We start from the raw sequence: 19,372 nt of genomic DNA, 5'->3' as shown, positions 1-19,372 counted from the left end.
GGGAGGGGGAGTTATATGTTAATTGATGGTTTTAAAAGATATTATTTGCTTCTGATCAATTATTCTTCTCCCAACCATGGAGTTACAAAAAATGGCTTTTTGGAGTTTTTGAGTACATAATATTAACATTGTAATTTCTATTGCTCAAGTACAGATGTCTAGGTAAACATGTTTTCATTCAGCAAATGGCTTGCTTTGTTTGCTGTGGGTTAAACGTGTAAAAAAATACGGGCTTCATGGAAGAGAAAATTAAAAACTGGAAAAGTATTCTAAACCCAGGATAACATTTTTCTTCTGCTTATTACATAATCTATATTTAATATAGAGGTTCATACAGGGATCATGAAGACTTTGTCCTAAAAAAATTGAGAAACTATAGCCCTCTCTTTACATGATCTCCTGCCACCCCAGTTTAAAAATAGTCTTCCTCCTGAGAGTATGAGAGATCTGTTACTCTTTCCCTCCAGGTCAGGTCCCTCTTTACCAGATGCCACTTTCATGCTCACCTTTCCATTATAACCACCAGCTGCATCTTACTGAGCCCAGCTGGGCAAATTCCATGATTCTGCCTTCTGCTATGCTCTGGAAGAGTCAACAGACAAGCAGAAAAGTAGGCTGGGGCTTAAAGAAGGAGCAAATGCTGGTTTAACATTCAACATTTCTTTCTACTGGTTAGAAACTATAGAAAAGAAACCTACCTTTAAATGAGTGAGATGCACAAAAGCTGTAATGATAACTTTGCAGTCCTATACATGTTAGATTTTATTCCTGATTGATGAAATATGATGCTGTAAACAAGTCCATTTCTAAACATAGTTGTGGACACTTGGGTATATTTAGTAGAAAATGGCATTTATAACAGACTGTACCTATTGGATTATTCATAGCTCTTGATCTCTTCCTAACTAGCACTCCTTTTCCTTTTTTTTTAAAGAAACTACATTTTAGTCATACTAAAGTGTCTTATAGGATGAGTTTCCTGTATTAGTTCAAACAGATTCCATAAACGACAGCTGAATTCAAGTTAACAGTGTTGTAGCTGAAGATTTCCTTTACCCTTCAGTCTTACTAAAAAATACTGTTATTTCTGAAGCATATATGTGTCCTGATGAAATATTAATCTGTTATTTTATCTTTAAAATTTCTCCATAGCAATAGGGAATGGCATATATATGTATACATCTATACACACACTTAATACACACCTAAATTTCAGAAGTTTGGTATTGTAGGTGCATTTTGAAGGACATATAACTCCAAAAGTTGGTGGCAATTAATAACATTTTAGTGTACCTCCACTCTGAGAGAAGATAACATGCATTATGGAATCACTTGAAGTGCTGCTGAATAAATTGAGAGAAAATGCAAGAACTATTTTTTTAAATAATGAAAATGTCATTCAGCATGTACTTATATGAGAAAGCTTTCCTCATTTCTGTTTAAAAATAGAACTACTGAACTGCTTGAAAACTTAGAAATGAATATATTTGTTTTACTGGGGATAACTATCAAATTTGAATTTGTCACAAAAAGGTGTTTCTGGTCTAACTGTTTGCACTCCATCGTTTCTTCTTCTTTTCTCCTCCAGCATAACTGTACAACTATATTGGTAAGCAGGTGCAACCATGTGAACGTATGCCAGAAAGTTTTAGAAAGTAGCTTGATTTCCTGCTGTTCCTCACAAGAAGTGATATTTGTATTCTTATGCAGAACCTAGGTGAGGAAAAAAAGACAAAAATAATTATTATCTTACAAAATGATGCTACCATGAATATTTTCTTTTAAAGGACAATCGTCACTGATGGTTCCATGAGATTGTTGTCAATCTTTTGTTTAGGATATTACCAGCTTCCAGACAGAGATAAAATTAAGTTGTGCAGATTGATTCTGCTGTGTCACTGGGGATTCTGCCGTCACTCTTGCACTGGGACAGGCTCATTAAAGACTCAAGGATGAAAAATGTTATCAGAGCCTTTTTATACTTCTTGGCTGCTTTGCTTGCTAACAATTAATTTCTTTATCACCAGTGGGCTTACTGGTGATAAAGTAGCTGTGTTTTCTTATTCCCATGGGAAAGTTCTATAAAATACTTTGAAGAATATACAAAGGGAGGAGAAACAATTTGCTATACTCCATTCACATATCAGAAATTACAGAAAAAGGTATAAGATATGTAGTATTTTAAGAAACATAAATATAGTGCTGAAAAGTCACACGCTATCTATTTTTATTTTTGTTGAAAATTTGAATGCAACAAGAATAGTTGCCGAGGAAATATTTTCCCTTTTTAGTGATGAATTTTAGAAGGTGCTATTTGCTCCTGTAAATTTTCAGGACTGTTTGCTAATATAACTGGTATGTTAAAAGGTTTTTAAACAGTTTATGTTTATATACAAGAAGAAAATAAACATAATCTATTTTATTTTTTCCTTGAGGTACTTCAGTTACACAGGTAACAGCTACAGATGGTGATGATCCTTCTTATGGGAATAGTGCCCGTCTGCTTTACAGTCTCATTCAGGGACAGCCTTATTTCTCTGTGGAGCCAAAGACAGGTACTACAAATGATCTTGTAACTTTAAAACATTCATAGACTAACATAAAATAGATGCAAGCAAAAATGTCTTTCTTCATTTCAATACAAAGATCAACTGATACCACCCTATAGTTGTACATCTTTCTAGATCTAAAAAACCCCCAATTCTTTATTTCCCATAAGAAGTTGAAATTATTTCTCTCTAGAGAATCAACAATTTATTTAACAAATTATCTTCTAAAGGAGTTGGATTCTGACTACCCCATCCAACAAATGGACTTAAGAACACCGCTGGGTTAACAGCTCTGCAACTCATTAGGTGACATTCCTAACTATGTTGAAGAAACCACAGATATGTGACATCCCTCCAAAATCCTGATTTCTGTGGAAGAAAGATGGTTATATATGGTAGAGGAGATATATAGTGCATTTTGCTCCCCAGAACTCTAACTATGCAGAATGGATCTGTCATACAGCCTAGATGTTGCCATGAGTATTGATTCCCAGTATTAGGACAGTTGTGCTATGCACTGTCTAGAATGTAAATTCATAACTGTGTTCAGTGTTAACTGCGTCCATTTTATATCCATAGGTCAGATGTTGGGAAAAAATGGGACTATTATGTTATTATCTTATACTTTTCATTTTTAGGGGTCATCAGAATGGCTTCCCAAATGGATAGAGAAACAAAAGATCAGTATTTGGTCATCATCCAAGCCAAAGATATGGTTGGGCAAGCAGGAGCATTTTCAGCAACAGCCACTGTTACCATCAACCTCTCTGACATCAATGACAATCCACCTAAATTTCAACAGCGTGAGTATAGGCTACTTACAGTAGTTGAAGTCTTGAGGAAATTTAGATCTGCTGTTTTTCTGTTAAGTTCACTGGTAGGTCTTTTCAGAACAGGTCTGTGCTTTGACTGCAGCATACCAATTTAAATAAAAATAAAATGAAATAAAAATCCCCCACAAAAGCTCAAAAATGAGGAGGAAAAGAGATTGTATCATTACAAAACACCTCAAGCCTGATGTTTTTATCACTAGGCTTTGGAGACAAATTACTTACTAAACTGCTTTCCATATAGTTTGCTCTATCTAAGCCTAAAATCTGAGCAATGGGATATTTAGTAGCATTTTCACTCACCTTCTTTCTTTTTATCCTCTCTTCATTCTTTGCTGACAGATACCGTAAATGTTGAGGCAAATGATGTGACCCTCTCTGTCCAGAGAGTTTCTAGCAGATTTGGGAGCTGCTAGCTGGGCGGTCAGGAAGAACTAGTGAAATGCAGTTGGAAAGTGCTGCCCTCCACTGTTCTTTCACCCTGTTGGCTCTCCTTACCTCTTTACGTTAAAGTGCAGCTGAGAGACGAGGACTCACTAGTGGGAAGGTTGCCACTCCCTGTCCCCAAGATCTATCCATAGTCGGATTAGATCCATTGCTCTAATAAAAGTTTGGGACTTTCCCCAACTTTCTGAGAGCCTCGGGCCATCATAGCTACAGCAGCTATTAACCATGGCAGTTCACTAAACTGTGCCAGTATTTGTTTCTTTAGGACTCTACTATATGAACGTCTCTGAAGAGGCTCCTGTGGGAACTACTGTAGGCAAAGTCTTTGCAGAAGACAGCGACATAGGGGAGAATGCAGCCATGAATTATTTCATTGAAGGAGATAGCTCAGATACTTTTGACATCATTACTAACAATGAGACTCAAGAAGGAATTATCTTATTAAAAAAGGTGAGATCTCAGAAACTTTCTTTAAAAAATCTCTAAAAACTAGAAAGAACCTCCTCAAGCAAGGTAGATGTTTAAAAAAGGCCTATTGCTTTGGATTCTACTATTTTTTCTTTCTTCAGGCTTTGTGATTTCATTGGGATATTGGGGGATAAAAAGAAACATGCTTTTCTTTCTGTTTACTTTTTTTAACTCATTCCTATTACTGCTGAATACAATAGTGGCAGTCAAAGTATCTTAATGTTACTCCTAGCTGTGCAACACAGTGTATCCCATTGTGAGAAAATGTTCTATCTCTTCTGTGCATCATCTGTAAAATCTTTATCAATAAATTGTACACAATATTTCCTCACTTCCAACACCTCCTGTTAAATTTAACTGAAGCCAGAATGTGTTACAGTATTAGATATATTGACAGTGGAGTTTTTGTTGTGACATAGCTTTGAAAAGACACTAAACACACTAAAAAAGACACCAGTTTTTGAATTAAGATATATAAGAGGCTTTGATACTGTGTAATTCATTTTGGAATTGCATAGGAAGATTTCTGGGTTATCTGGGTCATCATCTGAAATGATGATAGAGTTTGACAGTCTAGTGAAATCCAGGACCCTGCAGAACTGAATGCGATAAATTTGGTGGCTTGTTTTTTGTTGTGGGTTGTTTTGGGTTTTTTTTCTTTTTTCTTGGATTTATTACAATTCAGGAAGGTATTTATTTAGCATTTCTTTTTTTTTAATTACAGAAGATAATGACCATCTAAAATAGTAATATAACTATGTGTTTATTAAACACTCATTTTTGCCTTCTGGAATTTATTTCCTTTACAGACTAAATTTTAACATACTCAACTGCTACAGATAAACTGATTCACTCTGTTTATTTAAGAGTAAAGAATAGTGTTCACTAAGGCTACATCTATGTTGGAAATAAAAGTACTAATAGAATAAATTGTTTTTCTTAGGGCTGACATTCTATGGGAAGACTTCTTTTACAGTGATGTTTAACTGTAACATTAGGGCTAGCCTACATGTGAAAGCAAACAATTAGCATAGCACAGTTTAATTTTAGTGTTTTTAACATAAAAAAGAAATCTTAGAAGTAACTATATTTGAAACATTCCCAAAAGAAGAATAGCACTATTTTGTCTTTAATCTCAGTCCACTTATTGAACTGTATTTAATTCAAATGTAAAGAAATATTCCACATCTCATTCTCTTTCTTAACAGAGAGTAGATTATGAGAGCAAGAGGAGATACAGTATTGAAGCAAAAGTTGTAAACAGGTATATTGATGACCGTTTTCTGAAAGATGGACCATTTGAAGACAAAACCATTGTCAAAATCAACGTGGAAGATGCTGATGAACCTCCAGTTTTCACCTTGGACAACTATGTGATGGAGATTGCTGAAGGGGCTGTGAGTGGCTCACTGGTGGGTGTTGTAACTGCTAGAGATCCAGACGATGATGACTGCCCAGTCAGGTACCTAACTTAAAATGTGAACAGGCCTCAAATATAAATGTAGTTGGGATTTTCAAAGCCTATTTCTGTTCCTTACCTTGTCTCGTGATTACAGTTAATCATGCTTTTGTTGTGATAGCCTAGGTTATTCTAGGTGTTGTTGTTTAACCCTGGTAGGCAGCTAAGGGCCACACAGCTGCTCACTCACTCCCCCACCCGTTGGGATGCAGGAAAGAATCAGAAGGGTAGAAGTGAGAAAACTAATGGTTTGAGATAAAACCAGCTTAATAATCAAAAAAGGAAGAAACAAAGGGAAAACCACAAAGGGAAAAGAACCCACAACAACCCCAAGAAAAACAAGTGATGCAAAAGAACCCAAAACAATTGTTCACCACGAGATGACCAATACTCAGCCAGTTCTCGAACAATGGCAGACCTTCCCAGTTTTATTTCCTAGCATGATGTCATGTGGTATGGGAGGTCTCTTTGGTCAGTTAGGGTCAACTGTCCCACCTGTGTCCCCTCTCAACTTCTTATGCACCTCCAGCCTCCTTGCTGGCAGGGTGGTATGAGAAGCAGAAAAGGGCTTGACTCTGTGTGAGCACTGCTCAGCAATAACTAAAACATTCCTGTGTTATCAATACTGTTTTCATCACAAATCCAAAACATAGCCTCATATTAGCTACTGTGAAGGAAATTAACTCTATCCCAGCCAAAACCAGCACAGGAGGTTAAATTCTGACCTCTAACCCAAAATCTAAATAAATGAGCTTTGTTTGTGCACCTTTGAGATGAGATAATATTTTAAACAGTGACCCAGAAGAGACTGTGCATAGCAGCAGAGCTAGGGCATCACAGCCAAACCTGTAAGTGCCTGAAGGTATTCCAGTTCCCCCAGTTCCTAATAACTTCTGGAGATATGGAGAAATGGACTCATCACTGGGAGGGAGACACAGACCAGCCCCACTGACTCATGCATGGCTCCTCTCAGCTCACCATGACAAAAATTTACCACAATTGCCCCACAGAGATATTATATAGAGTCCCCCAGGCTTTTAATTTTGTAAAATAATTTTGCTGTCTCTTAAGGGAGAAAACAGGTAATAAATCTTTAACATGGGATTTTATAATTAAAATAGCTTCTTGATTTACTTGATGTCACTATGTACTGCGCAATTCAGACAAACTAGACAAACTCACTGTGGATGAGACACAAAATAATTTATGGTGTATAAATTCCTAATAGCAGAAATATATACATATGTATATATATTGCTACCTATAGTCATGGCGTCAGAGGTTTAGTCAATGCAAGGTCATTTGTTATGATTTTACATTCATTTACTATTTAGTAAGCTAGTCATAGGTTAAATTAAATAAGAATAAATAAAAATATACATGTACATTTTTTTCCCCTAAAAAATGTACGTGTATACACTTTGTGGTTTGTTTAGATGACTGCAACATCTCTGGCAAAACATTTAGCACATTGCCTATCTATGACTTCTTAGTTTGAAATATTTTGATGGACCTTGCTACAAAGTGAATATGTCTGTATAGTCCCAAAACAGTGATGCATATATTGCATCACTCAATTTTTTTAAAATAGGTTATGTCACTTCTGTTTACTGGGCTAAGTGCCATGCATATGAATCTAATTTTAAAAACATTGTTATGATAAATGACAGCAGTTGCTTGTAATATAGAAAACCAGCTGTGCTGCCCTGTGGACCCAGTTTTAAAAAAAACAAAGTAAAAAAATACATGCAACAAAACCTCACTACATAAATAATAAAAAAATGACTAAAAATATCCAACATAGATTTTCTGAAAATTATCTATCAAGAATCAGATTACCAAAAAACACCCCAAACAACACACAACACCAATGTCAGCTTCGGATTCAGAGGATGAAGAATACTCACATAAAAAAAATAATTAAGAAATTGAATTGTAAATCCCTAAACTAGAGGTTTATAAATGTCAGATCTTTGGCTCAAATGATAAGAACTTTCACTGACTGTGTTGTGTTGGTTCCTTGATTTATCCTCTGACTGATTTTCAAAACAGACAAAATGTAAATATAAATAACAAGTTAGAGAGTCATCCAACTGCTGGCAAATAATCTGAGCTGGAGTCCTAAGTGCCAACAAGAGATAGAAAGACTTTGTCAAGCACAATTAAAGGTACAAAAAAAGAGGGAATAGTTGCATGTGGGAATTCCAAACTCGAGTGGTAAGAACCTTTCAACTCTTCAAACAGGTTTAATTTCCATGAACTAGACTCCACTAGGAACTATGACATAGAGTCTTTCTTTTTTATGTTATGAAAGATATCGGTAAATACCCTTTCTATTTGAACCAATATCCTTGGTGTCTTTTTCAGTCTGTCTCTGGCCTGTGACCAGTGGTTAGACTTTAACAATTTGAATGGTATGTATGTATGTGCACATGTGCATGTCCACATACGGACATAGCATCCAGAGCCTTTTCAGTGAAGACTCAGGAACACTGGACTCATTTGTAATCATCCTCTGCATTAGGATTTTGTACCCTGCCTAGGTGTCACCTCATTACAGATAGTTGTCTGTCTTCCTTTATAATGCCCATTCCCTTGGCATCAGAGCATGTCAGCAATGATAAAATAGATTTGTCATTATACCTCCACTTAGCTGTTAGTGTTATTCATTTCACAAGTGGCACTTTTGCTGTTTCTTTTCAACGAAGTCATTCACCTGCTGTGAGCCTGACTTAGAAGAATGAATAATGCATTTCAGATTCAGTTCACATTAATATAGATCTGAGACATATTTAGTTTTATAAAAAGAAGAGCTTTGATCTTGGCAGCAGTGAATTTTAAATGTTTATAAGTGTACATTTTTCATGATTTCTGAGTTGTTGCAGCACACATTTATATGTATATATGCGCAACTCTGTTTTCTCAACTGACAATAGCTTTCTATGTCCTTGCCTCTGATGGAACACTTCACTATTAAGGAATCTCTTTACTTTTTTTGGTGCAGGTACTCTATTGTCCATGGCATACATTTAAAGAGATTGTTCAGCATCAATGAACACAATGGAACAATCATTACAACTAAACCTCTGGACCGAGAGATAGCTTCTTGGCACAACATAACTGTTACAGCCACAGAAACAAGTGAGTAAGAAATTTAAGGAATGCTGTGTTTTATGTACTGTGAACTGTAATTATCTTCTGAATATGCCTTCTTTTAAGTGGGGAAAACATGCTTCTTTCTCATTATATTACTGTTGCTTGCTACATTAAGGAGCATTATTAAAATGATTAGTTAAATAGAAGTGGAACGTATTTGAGCTCCAAGGTCCTATGCTCTTTCATAAAAGATGACCTTATAAAAAAAGAAAGGAAATTGTAATAAGATAGAGACTGAAACACTTTCAAGTTACACTGTAGCATATGAATTGCTCCTGCAGTGCAAGATCTTATGTTAAATTAGACCCTGGTTAATTTCACACCAGATTTTTGACTAGTGTGAAATTAGCCAGGGTCTAATTTAACACCAGTCAGAAACCTGTGGCTCATTAATTGTGAATGTAAGGCCTAAATCAGCTAGAGTTCTCTTCAGTGACAATTAAATCTGTGAAGCATCCTTTAGATAGATTTCACCTGTCAGTTTGGTTTGAAAGTCAAATGCAAATTGCCTGTTTGTGCTTTTGGTGAACTGCTTTCCCTAACTCTGCGACAACACTCTAGAAAATTAACAGCTACTGATTTATAAGGCAGTTTAACAAGTTTATTGGGATATTATTTACAAACTAATCACATCCATCATCAGAAGGAGAAAAAACATATGAAACTAGAGGCCAATCAATAAATCAGACAGGTTTTCCCAAATACTTTTAGCATGTTTTTTGAACCTGAATCTCAGTTAAATGCTATTTATTGCTGATTTCTTTAAACACGTATTCATAAGTTACACTGATCCCAAAAAGGAGCATTTCTACATATATATAGAATATTACTACTATAAGTTTAATATAGGACAGTTAGTAGCCATTTTCACTGAAGTCTTTATTTTGTGTTTGGAAATTGATAGTATTTTCTTCTTTTTAGACTTCTCTGTGAGTTATTAAGAGTGAATGTATTTTACTTCTCATGTTGTTGGGCAGCTGGCAGGCGTTGGTAAAATTGCTCTCTGGCATATTTTTGTCATGTCTTGAATAGCACTATGGAAACACAGCAGGATGACTTTGGTCTGGAATTTTCTGTTTAGTTAAACAATAAAATAGGAAAGAGCCAAATGTACAAATGAAAAGTGTCTCCTGCAGCAAAAGAAAGCGAGTCTCTCACAGTAATGAAAGTTATTGTAGAGAAACCGAGCCCTCATTATCTTCATATTCTTATTCTTTATTTCTTTAATGATGATAAGGTCACTGTCTATAACACTGTTTTCAAAAGCATTGAAGTTAGGTCACGTTGGTCTGGGCATACCTGAAATGATTTATATTATGAACTAGTAACATTTTATTCCATGAAATATAGTCATAACATACACTGCGTGTATGAGACTTTTGGTGGATGACATTGTGGCTCCACTGAAGCCAAATCAGAATGCCATCCAGACAAGATACTCATTGCAGCTGAGACAGATACTGAAACTGCATTACAACAGCAAGCTCCCTACAGGCCTAATGAGGTACTAGCATTCATAAAGAACACAAGCCTCTTCCCTCCTTTACAATGACAGGGATAAGAGATTAGTAAGAGAAGCTTACCTGTGTTATTGCAGACCTGTGATGTGGATCGTCCTATCCTCATATGATTGATATAGCATGTTTTAAAGGTATCCAGAAGTAGATCTAATTCATTGGACCTTAAATGCAAGCAGTTGGAACCTTCAATCTGTTGAGTCTTATTCTACTTTATGCTTAATATGGTTCTAGCTCAAGAAAAATCAAGTTTCCATTGATCAGTTTTTACTCGGTTGTAATCAGCTTCCACCTAGTACAAGGATGAAGCATAAACAAGAGCATTCTAACTATGCATGAGAGCAAGAAATCCTAAGTCATCAGCTTTACTCAACACTGATTAAGTGTGTCAGATGAAGACTGACTGACAAGTAATTAATTTAGAAGAGGAATATCTGCTTCAGCTTTCTCTCTATTGAACTACAGATGACCAACAAAAATTCCCAATGATAACAGCTGGCTTGAGCTTACTTTGATACTCATTTCTCTATACGCCCATTGGAAAAGTGCACTACCAGTCATAAGCAGACTTATCCACAAGAAACAGCAGTCATTTTCCAATTGGGTCTTGCAGATGTCCTTTCATAGTGGGTTCCAGACCTGTGACATGACTACAGAACTTACAGGTCTTTGAAGGTTTCAGTCATGCACCATATCATCAATTCAATATTTAATTGTCACCTCACTTTGGTCATACATGTTTCTGTTGACAGACTTCTAACTTTTTAAATTAGTCCTTTAAAAAAAAAAAAAAAAGTGTTCATTTCCTTTAGGAAGTAAAGAAATTTGATTTAGCCTAAATTATCATTATAACAGCTATTGTTATTGTTGCTGTTATTATTAGTAGTACTACAAGTTTCCTTTTACTGGCTGATGACAATGTTAAGCTTTCTTTAATCCCCTGCAAGTACTGAGTTCTACTTTGTCTCTAGAGATGGACACTGCTTTTCTTTTCACACAGCTCCAAAATAAGCAAGTTACTAATTTTGGTCCCTAGTAATTAAAACATCTTAACAGCTTAATTCTTCACACTGATCCATCCTATTGCATTTGTTATCCTCTTCTCTCAGACCTTGTTTTTCAAGTTCTGATCTCTCTCATGAAGATTATAACAAAGAAGTTTTCTGCTCATTGAAAGATCTTTAACCTAATGTAGGCTATGAGTACAACAGCTGTATTCAAATTCTGAAAAATATTTTCCCATGTAAGGGATAAAAGGCAAAATAAGTGTTGCCTACCATCTTCCCCAATTACATTCTGCTTTGCCCAAAATCTTCACTAAATATTTACCAGACGCTGATTCCAAGAGTGTCTTTGTAAAGTGTTGCTCCCTCCCAAAACTAAACACCTGTGATTTCAGGAAAATTAAAAACTTCTGTACAGTTATCTTCCAACATCAATGTGAGAAATGTTTTTTCTTGCCATTTAAATATATGCTGACGGAAAAAGAAACAAACAAAACAATCACAACACAACAACCCAAATACAGTAAGGAAGTAGAAACAAGACTATTACCAAAAATAAATCAAAAAGAAAGATAATTTGGTAAAAGAAAACAGATGTGAATGACAGCTCTAGGCTGAAAGGTGCTATCTTAATGTTTGTGCAAGCAAAAGGTAGGTTTGAAAGCCAATATAGTATCCATGAATCTTATGAACAAGCAAGTTAGAAATAGGCCAAGGTAGCTGGGTCCTTCCCATGTAACTTTGTATTCAACTGAGGCCACCAAAGGTGTTCCCAGCCTCTCAATAAGTGTTACAAAGTTTTCCTTTCAAAACCAATTCAGCCAAATCTCTGCCCTACATATCAGATTCTGACTTAAGTAAAAGAGGTTAAGTCCTACATTCTTTGTGTTATTTCTAAAAGGAATTTGTTCTACTTTTTATGTATATTTAAAAAATAAGCTCAGCACTGTTTCATTGCCTATTATATGGATGTTGAGATTCAACAAGAGATATGTCATCCCACAAAGAAATACTTTTAAGATGACTCTGACAGATCATAAGCTTTGGTAAATTAACACAACTCTAATGATTTCACAGAAGGAATAGCAATGTGAAACTGCTGAGTATCTAGCCCTTTATCTCTGTGGTAGTTGTTTTTACTGCCATTTCCTTTGGCAAAAGTCTCAAAGCTATCAGCACAGATTCCATAAGATCCAAGAAAACAAATGTTTGCTCCAAGCAACTAGTGAATTATACATTAAAAAAGCAATGTAAGAACCAACCAAACCCATACAGTTTGAAGTGAGGCAGAAAGGAGTATATTTTGTTTTTCTCTTAAAGGTCCATTTGACTAATTTAAGAAAATGCCTTAAGGACTTCTGAACAGTCAGAGCAGTGACACTAGCACCCATCATAAGGCATTTTTTAACACATATAACGAATATTCTTGTGAGTGACATAATTTGGTTTAGACAGAGCAGATTGATAGATATTTAGGTTGATTGATAGATATTTAGTATTCCTGTAATGTCTTAAGATTATTTTATTCACTGGAAGAATGTCCTCACCATGGTCCATACCCAACCCATCAAGTTAATGTGAATGTTATTGTTGCAGTGAACCTTCTTGCCTACTAGAGGAATAAATTACATTGTGAGGAAGGCAGACATTTCTCAGAGCTATGCCATGTAAGTGAGGGTTTCATGTGCTGATAGGCAAAGGACTTCTGAGAGGTATTCAGTATAGAATCACAGAATCATAGAATCATTTAGGTTAGAAAAGACCTTTAAGATCATTGAGTCCAACTGTAAACCTAACACTGCTAAGTCCGCCACTAAACCATGTTTCTAAGTTCTACCTTCAGGAATGGTGACTTCACCACTTCCCTGGGCAGCCTGTTCCAATGCTTGACAACTCTTTGGTGAAGAAATTTTTCCTAATATCCAATCTAAACCTCCCCTGGAACTACTTGAGGATGTTTCCTCTTGTGCTATCACTTGTTACTTGGGAAAAGAGACTGACACCTCACTACAACCTCATTTCAGGTAGTTGTAGAGAGTGATAAGGTATCCCCTCAGCCTCCTTTTCTTCAGGCTAAACAATCCCAGTTCTCTCAGCTGCTCCTCATAAGACTTGTGCTCTAGACAGTTCACCAGCTTTGTTGCTTTTCTCTGGACATGCTCTAGCACCTCAATGTCTTTTTTGTAGTGAGGGACCCAAAATTGAACACAGTATTTGAGGTACAGCCTCACTAGTGCCAAGTACAGGGTGACAAGCACTTCCTTAGTCCTGCTGGCCACAGTATTTCTGATACAAGCCAGGATTCTATTTGCTTTCTTGGCCACCTGGACACACTGCTGGCTCATATTCAGCCAGCTGTCAAACACCCCCCCCAGGTCCTTTTCCATTGGGCAGCTTTCCAGATAGTCTTCCCTAAGCCTGTAGCATTGCCTGGGGTTGTTGTGACCCAAGTGCAGGACCTGGCACTTAGCCTTGTTGAACCTCATAGAATTGGCCTTAGCCCATCAATCCAGCCTGTCCAGATCCCTCTGTAGAGCCTTTCTATCATCAAGCAGATCAACACTCCCACTCAACTTGATGTCAGCTGCAAACTTACTGAAGGTGCACTTGATGCCCTTGTCCAGATTGTTGATAAAGATATTGAACAGAACTGGTTCAAATACTGAGCCCTGGGGAACACCAATTGTGACCAGCCACCAACTGGATTTAACTCCATTCACTGCAACACTTTGGGCCTGCTCATCCAGCCTAAGTTTTACTCAGTGAAGAGTACACCAATCCAAACCATGAACAGCCAGTTTTGCCAGAATACTGTACCTGCAGATCTTCCTTCCCTTAGTTTCAGGTGACAAACATTTTTATTACATAAACAATTTTTTTCAGCCTAGTCTACATACAAATTTTGTACCATGAAACTAGCATAGTTAGGTCTGGCTTTTCCTTGTGTGAGGCAGTTATAACAATATAACCTTGTGTAAATGCAGGAAAAAAGTGCCTTATATTAGCAGAGTTTATTTTCTTTTTCATATGGGAATAAGCCATACTGACATAGTTTTTCCATCTAAAGCCAAAGTAATAAAGTGGCTTTAGATATATACAATAATAAAGTATGCTTGCATAACAGAAGCAGTACAAAATGCATAGGAATTAATCCTGTTGTACAATTAATACTTGGAACAAAGCTATAAGCTCAGTCTATGAAGTCTATCAGCAGTAATGCTTTAGACATGCCTGGGCAAAAATCAGACTTCTTCACACATACATATTTGGAGACCAGTGGATAGAACAGCTCTGTTGTCCAAAATTCAAAGTCTCAGCTTTCTGGGTAGGGTGGTGTATCAGTGTCCACTGATACTCCATGTCTGGTAGTGGCAGAAACATTTTTAAAGCATGTGAATTTTGGTGACATTTTCTCCCAAAGCTTCAACATTTCAAAATGCTAAAGAAGAGGAAGAGCAATAGAATTTCTTAAAGAATTGTCACCAATCATTATAGTATCCATGATGTTAAGTAATGTAAGAAAGTGCAGCCACATCCTTGAGGTGCTCCAGCCCTGGACCCTCCTGCTCAGCTGCTGGAGCCCAACCTGGTGTCTGGGGACCCAAGGCCTCTGCTCAGGCTAAGGGATGTGGCTGATGCTTTAGTGTTTGCAGACTCAACCTGTAGCAAAGATAAGCACATGTCCCAGACACACACACACACAGAGGACACTAAGACAGCAGGTCACACAGACTGCCACCGACAAGGGACTGCCTTCAGTAGCGCCTGCATACAGGACTTACATAAACTGCAAGGACAGCTAAGTCCCCTCCTTCTCCTCAGATGGAGAGGCAGAAGGTCACTAGTGCAGGCACACACACATCAGTCTCCAGGTTCATAAGCACATGCACACTCATGGATCCCATCAGCACCTGCATGGAGCCTCTGTCAGCCTGACACCCCTGCCTGGATCCCAGGTCTTATTATCTGCTTCATGGGTCCCCAGCTCACCATCTAGTCCATGCTCTATGCTTGCTGGCAAACCCACAGCACTCACACACTCATCCCTCATACACCCCACTATGGCAACTGAGGCACAGACTCTCCATTGAAGTGCAGAAAAAAAATCCTTTATTATTACAATGGTACATACTTATGCTCTCATTATGCTCTGGCTACCTTAGCTCTTCATGATAAGCAAATCAGCAACTAGACAGTCATCAACCCTCTCCCAAAACAGTTCCATACATTCTCCAAGCTGACTTATCTTTCTTCCAAGACCTGTTTCTCCTCCAAGCCTTGCTGCTTCTCCAGGCCAGCGCAAAGCAGAGCTGGCACTTCTCTAAGCCAGCACAGAGCGCCTACCTGGCTCACCAAGCAGAGTTCTCTCAAGCAGAGCTCTCTACCTTTGCTGAGCTCCCAAAACAGAGCTCCCCCAACCAATGTCGATTTGGCTCTTAAGTATTGAATCTCCCACAGCTGTGCAGGGCTGACAGGCCAATGCCGACTTGCCTCTTAATCATTTACCAGTAACACATGATTCAACTCTTAACATATTGAATCTTCCACAGCTGCGCAGAGCTGACACTCCCACACCCCACATTCACAGGTCTGCCCCTGAGCACCTCACCTGGACTCAAGGACCCCCTACTCACTGTTGAGTCCAGCTTAAAGCTTGCTAATGAAAACATACACAGACCCGCTGCATACCCAGTTTGGGGAAGATACAGACACTTGTGCCCTGCACTCCCCACTCAGTCCAGTAGCCGGCACCATAGGCCAGGGGCGCCCACATCCCTGTCTGACTCCAGTAGCTTGCACCAGTTCTCACTCACACACACACACAGGTCTCATCAGTAGCTGGTACTTAGTCCCTGAAGCACATGTACACACATACAATGATAGAGAGTGAGATTATGCAGAGAGATATCTAAGAAAAGATTTAACAAGATATAAGATGATATGACTGACCAGGCACAGGGCTCAGTCAGACAAGTGTACTGACTAGCCCTGTTATACCCCTTTCTGTCTGCCTCCTCTTTGTTCCTCCCTGCACATCCCCCATGGGTGTGTACACCTCCACTGATTCCAACCCCCCTCTGGGTCTGCAGTCCCTCTGGTTTACAGTCTTACCAGTGGCAAAGTCCAGGTTGATCTACCTGGAATTGTTGTCCTGTGGTTTCTGGATAACCCATCAATTATTATGAGGTTTTTTCCTTGTCATTGTCTCCATGTTTGCTTTGTCAGGTCTGTATCTTGGTATATTTTGGGGTTTTTTTTCCCCTTTTTTTCCCTCAGTTTCCCAATTGATAATGTCTCTGATCTGATAACCTCGCAGGAATAAACTTTCTCACACTCTTACATGCCCCCATCAATTAGCGTGCCTGACTAGATTTGATTCTCATCACCTCGTCCCTTATCATTTGTCCCTCAGGTTTGTGTCCCTCTATGTTTTTCTTTATGGTTTCCTCCTTTTCTTATTAAACCCTGTTGCATTGAATAAGCTCCTTGACCAGATACCCTAAGAGGAGCAGACACTCCATCCACATACCCTTACACGACTAGTACAGTAAATTGTTCTACGTACAAAAACCCCTCATTTAATTTCTACAGATCAGATTTTATTCTTTACATTTAAATCAGTTTCTGACTTGGTAAATGAATAAGTGAATAAATAAAAAAATTTACATTAAATATCTTCACATATTACAAGATATACTATTATAATCTAATGTGATGGATTAGTGAAAAAAAAAAACAAAAACAAAATCCCACCATCTCTTGTAAACAGAACTCCAGAAAAAAAAAATAAAAATCCTTCTTTGTATGTGTAGGATATATTTGAACTTATTAAAAAGATTTAGTATAAAATGTGTCTATAAGTCTTGGTGACTATTTTCTTCTCTACAGAATATAAGTAAAATTTTCTAATGCCTACATTTAAAATATGTAGTAGATTATAACTTCTGAATTCTGTCTTTTTTTAACCACTAGGAAATCCTGAAAAAATTTCAGAAGCAAATGTGTATATCCAAGTTCTCGATGTTAATGATCATGCGCCAGAATTCCCCAAATATTATGAAACATTTGTTTGTGAAAATGCGGTTTCTGGACAGGTAAGTGTGAAGGAGTTAACTAACCATCAGCTTTCTCATTACAATGAAGATTTGGTCTGAGATGTTACAATTTCTTTAATATTGATTATTTCAGTGCTGTAAGTACAGGCTGTATTTTATCTATTGTAAAATCAGTTCTGTTGGTATGTGTATAGTTTGAATTTTAGATTTCAGAAGACTGATATGTATTTTTACCCCTTTAAAACAAAATCAATACACTTATTTGTCTGCCAAAACAGGTAATGGAGAAATACAAACAGAAATTTCTTAAACAATACCAACTTAAAACACAGATTTGATTCATGTTCACGTCACAGAAGTTAAAACTAGGCCTGATATTTACAGCAACAGCATAATGTAGTCTGGAACAACCAGAATTAGACCAGATTCAAACCAGATTCATTGTGCTCTTTGGTTAGAAATAATTTATTGGGAACCAAATTCCAATCCTGTCTAGTTCAGTGGAAATTTGAAGATCTTTAAGTCACGGTCCTTGCAACACCTTTCCTAGATGAGAGTTTATGAGATTGCCCTATTAAGCATCCTTCCCTGGAGGATTTTTTTCATTTCCTACTCACCCCCCAGGCAAATGGGGTCCATCAGTCAGCTACCCTAACCCCCCAGGTACACTGCTGACTCTCCATTTTCCTCCACCCACTTTCCTCTACAGCTTTACATTTTTCTTAAGTAATCCTGTTCTACAGCCTAAACTCTAAATTATGCAATTAGCATGACACCAGGATCCACACAGGAGTCTAAAAGAAAACTGCAAGAGGAAAACTAGGATATTCAAAATTCTCAAAAAAAAAAAAAAAAAAAAAAAGAATCAAAAGGAGCAACAAAAAAAGCAACAACAAAAAGCTATAAACAGAAAAATCTATGTTTTTTCACCACTTTAAAACATTCTTTGGGCAGACGAAAGAGACCTTTTCAATATTTGTGATAGTTCCATTGAAACATTTTGTTGTTTAGATTTCTGAATCACAGAGCCTTTCTTTTTACACCAGCTTGGTTTGCTTTGACCTTGATTAGTCTGCAGTTAAATAAAGTTTTCTTTGTAGCAAAAGCAATTTCTTTATAGTTTTTTCCCATCCATTTATAAATGTTTTTATTAACAGTTGGTTTTTTTGTTCTGCATTTGGTAGTTTTTGACTTTGCAAAGGCTACCTCTGGTTCAGAGGGACTTGGATCAAGCCATTTCTTTTGGTCTTTGGGTAACACGTCGTCAAATCAAAGTACAGGCATTAAAGCAAATGCCACTTCATGTTCCTTGTCTTCAAGGCACCATGAATAAAATATGGAAGCTTATAAAATGGATATTTATAATCCATGTTTTGGACTTACCTATAATATAAAAATGGAGGTGATTTATTTCCCAAGGTTTTTATCATTCCATAGTTGTCTACTGATAAATAACATCTTTATGCTAACCTGTTATTGGCTACTTTTCAATAACAATCAAGTATATATATATATTAAGTATTTTGAGAATCACTGGAGAAAATGGCACTGTAAAGAATAGTAGTAACAATAATAATAAACTCTTTGAGCATAAGATACAAAATCATTCCTCTTTAACATTGTAATATCTGAATGAAGGATGAGCATGATCTTTTACAGACAGGCAAAATGTTACTCTAGATTTTATTTTTCTTGGTATTTTTTTTTTTCCTTTTTAATTACTATAGGTTTTTGAGAGTCACAGGCATCTTCAGTTTAGCCTCTGGAGACCATGACAATAACGTTAAACAGTCTTCTCATTAAAAAATGGTCTTAGGAAGAACAACAGGAAATTGCTACTGAAGTACATAATTGTCACAGTCAGAGTTTATCATATTTTTTTCAAT

The 19,372-nt window shown here is 37.0% G+C and overlaps 1 protein-coding gene across 1 annotated transcript in view; it reads left to right on the top strand.

Annotated features, from left to right (window-relative positions):
* LOC141922797 (cadherin-19-like) overlaps window positions 1-19,372 on the top strand; it is a 125,362-nt gene that overhangs the window by 86,762 nt on the left and 19,228 nt on the right. Inside the window, exons 5-10 of the mRNA XM_074822732.1 lie at window positions 2,436-2,555; window positions 3,188-3,352; window positions 4,092-4,276; window positions 5,503-5,756; window positions 8,758-8,894; window positions 17,404-17,525. Coding sequence (XP_074678833.1) covers window positions 2,436-2,555; window positions 3,188-3,352; window positions 4,092-4,276; window positions 5,503-5,756; window positions 8,758-8,894; window positions 17,404-17,525 — 983 coding nt within the window. The remainder of the gene's footprint in view (window positions 1-2,435; window positions 2,556-3,187; window positions 3,353-4,091; window positions 4,277-5,502; window positions 5,757-8,757; window positions 8,895-17,403; window positions 17,526-19,372) is intronic.

The sequence above is a fragment of the Strix aluco genome, chromosome 1 (assembly GCF_031877795.1).
Source record: "Strix aluco isolate bStrAlu1 chromosome 1, bStrAlu1.hap1, whole genome shotgun sequence".
In the NCBI taxonomy this organism is placed as follows: Eukaryota; Metazoa; Chordata; class Aves; order Strigiformes; family Strigidae; genus Strix; species Strix aluco.
The sequence above is the reverse complement of the archived record's forward strand: the minus strand, read 5'-3'. Positions and strand labels throughout refer to the sequence as shown.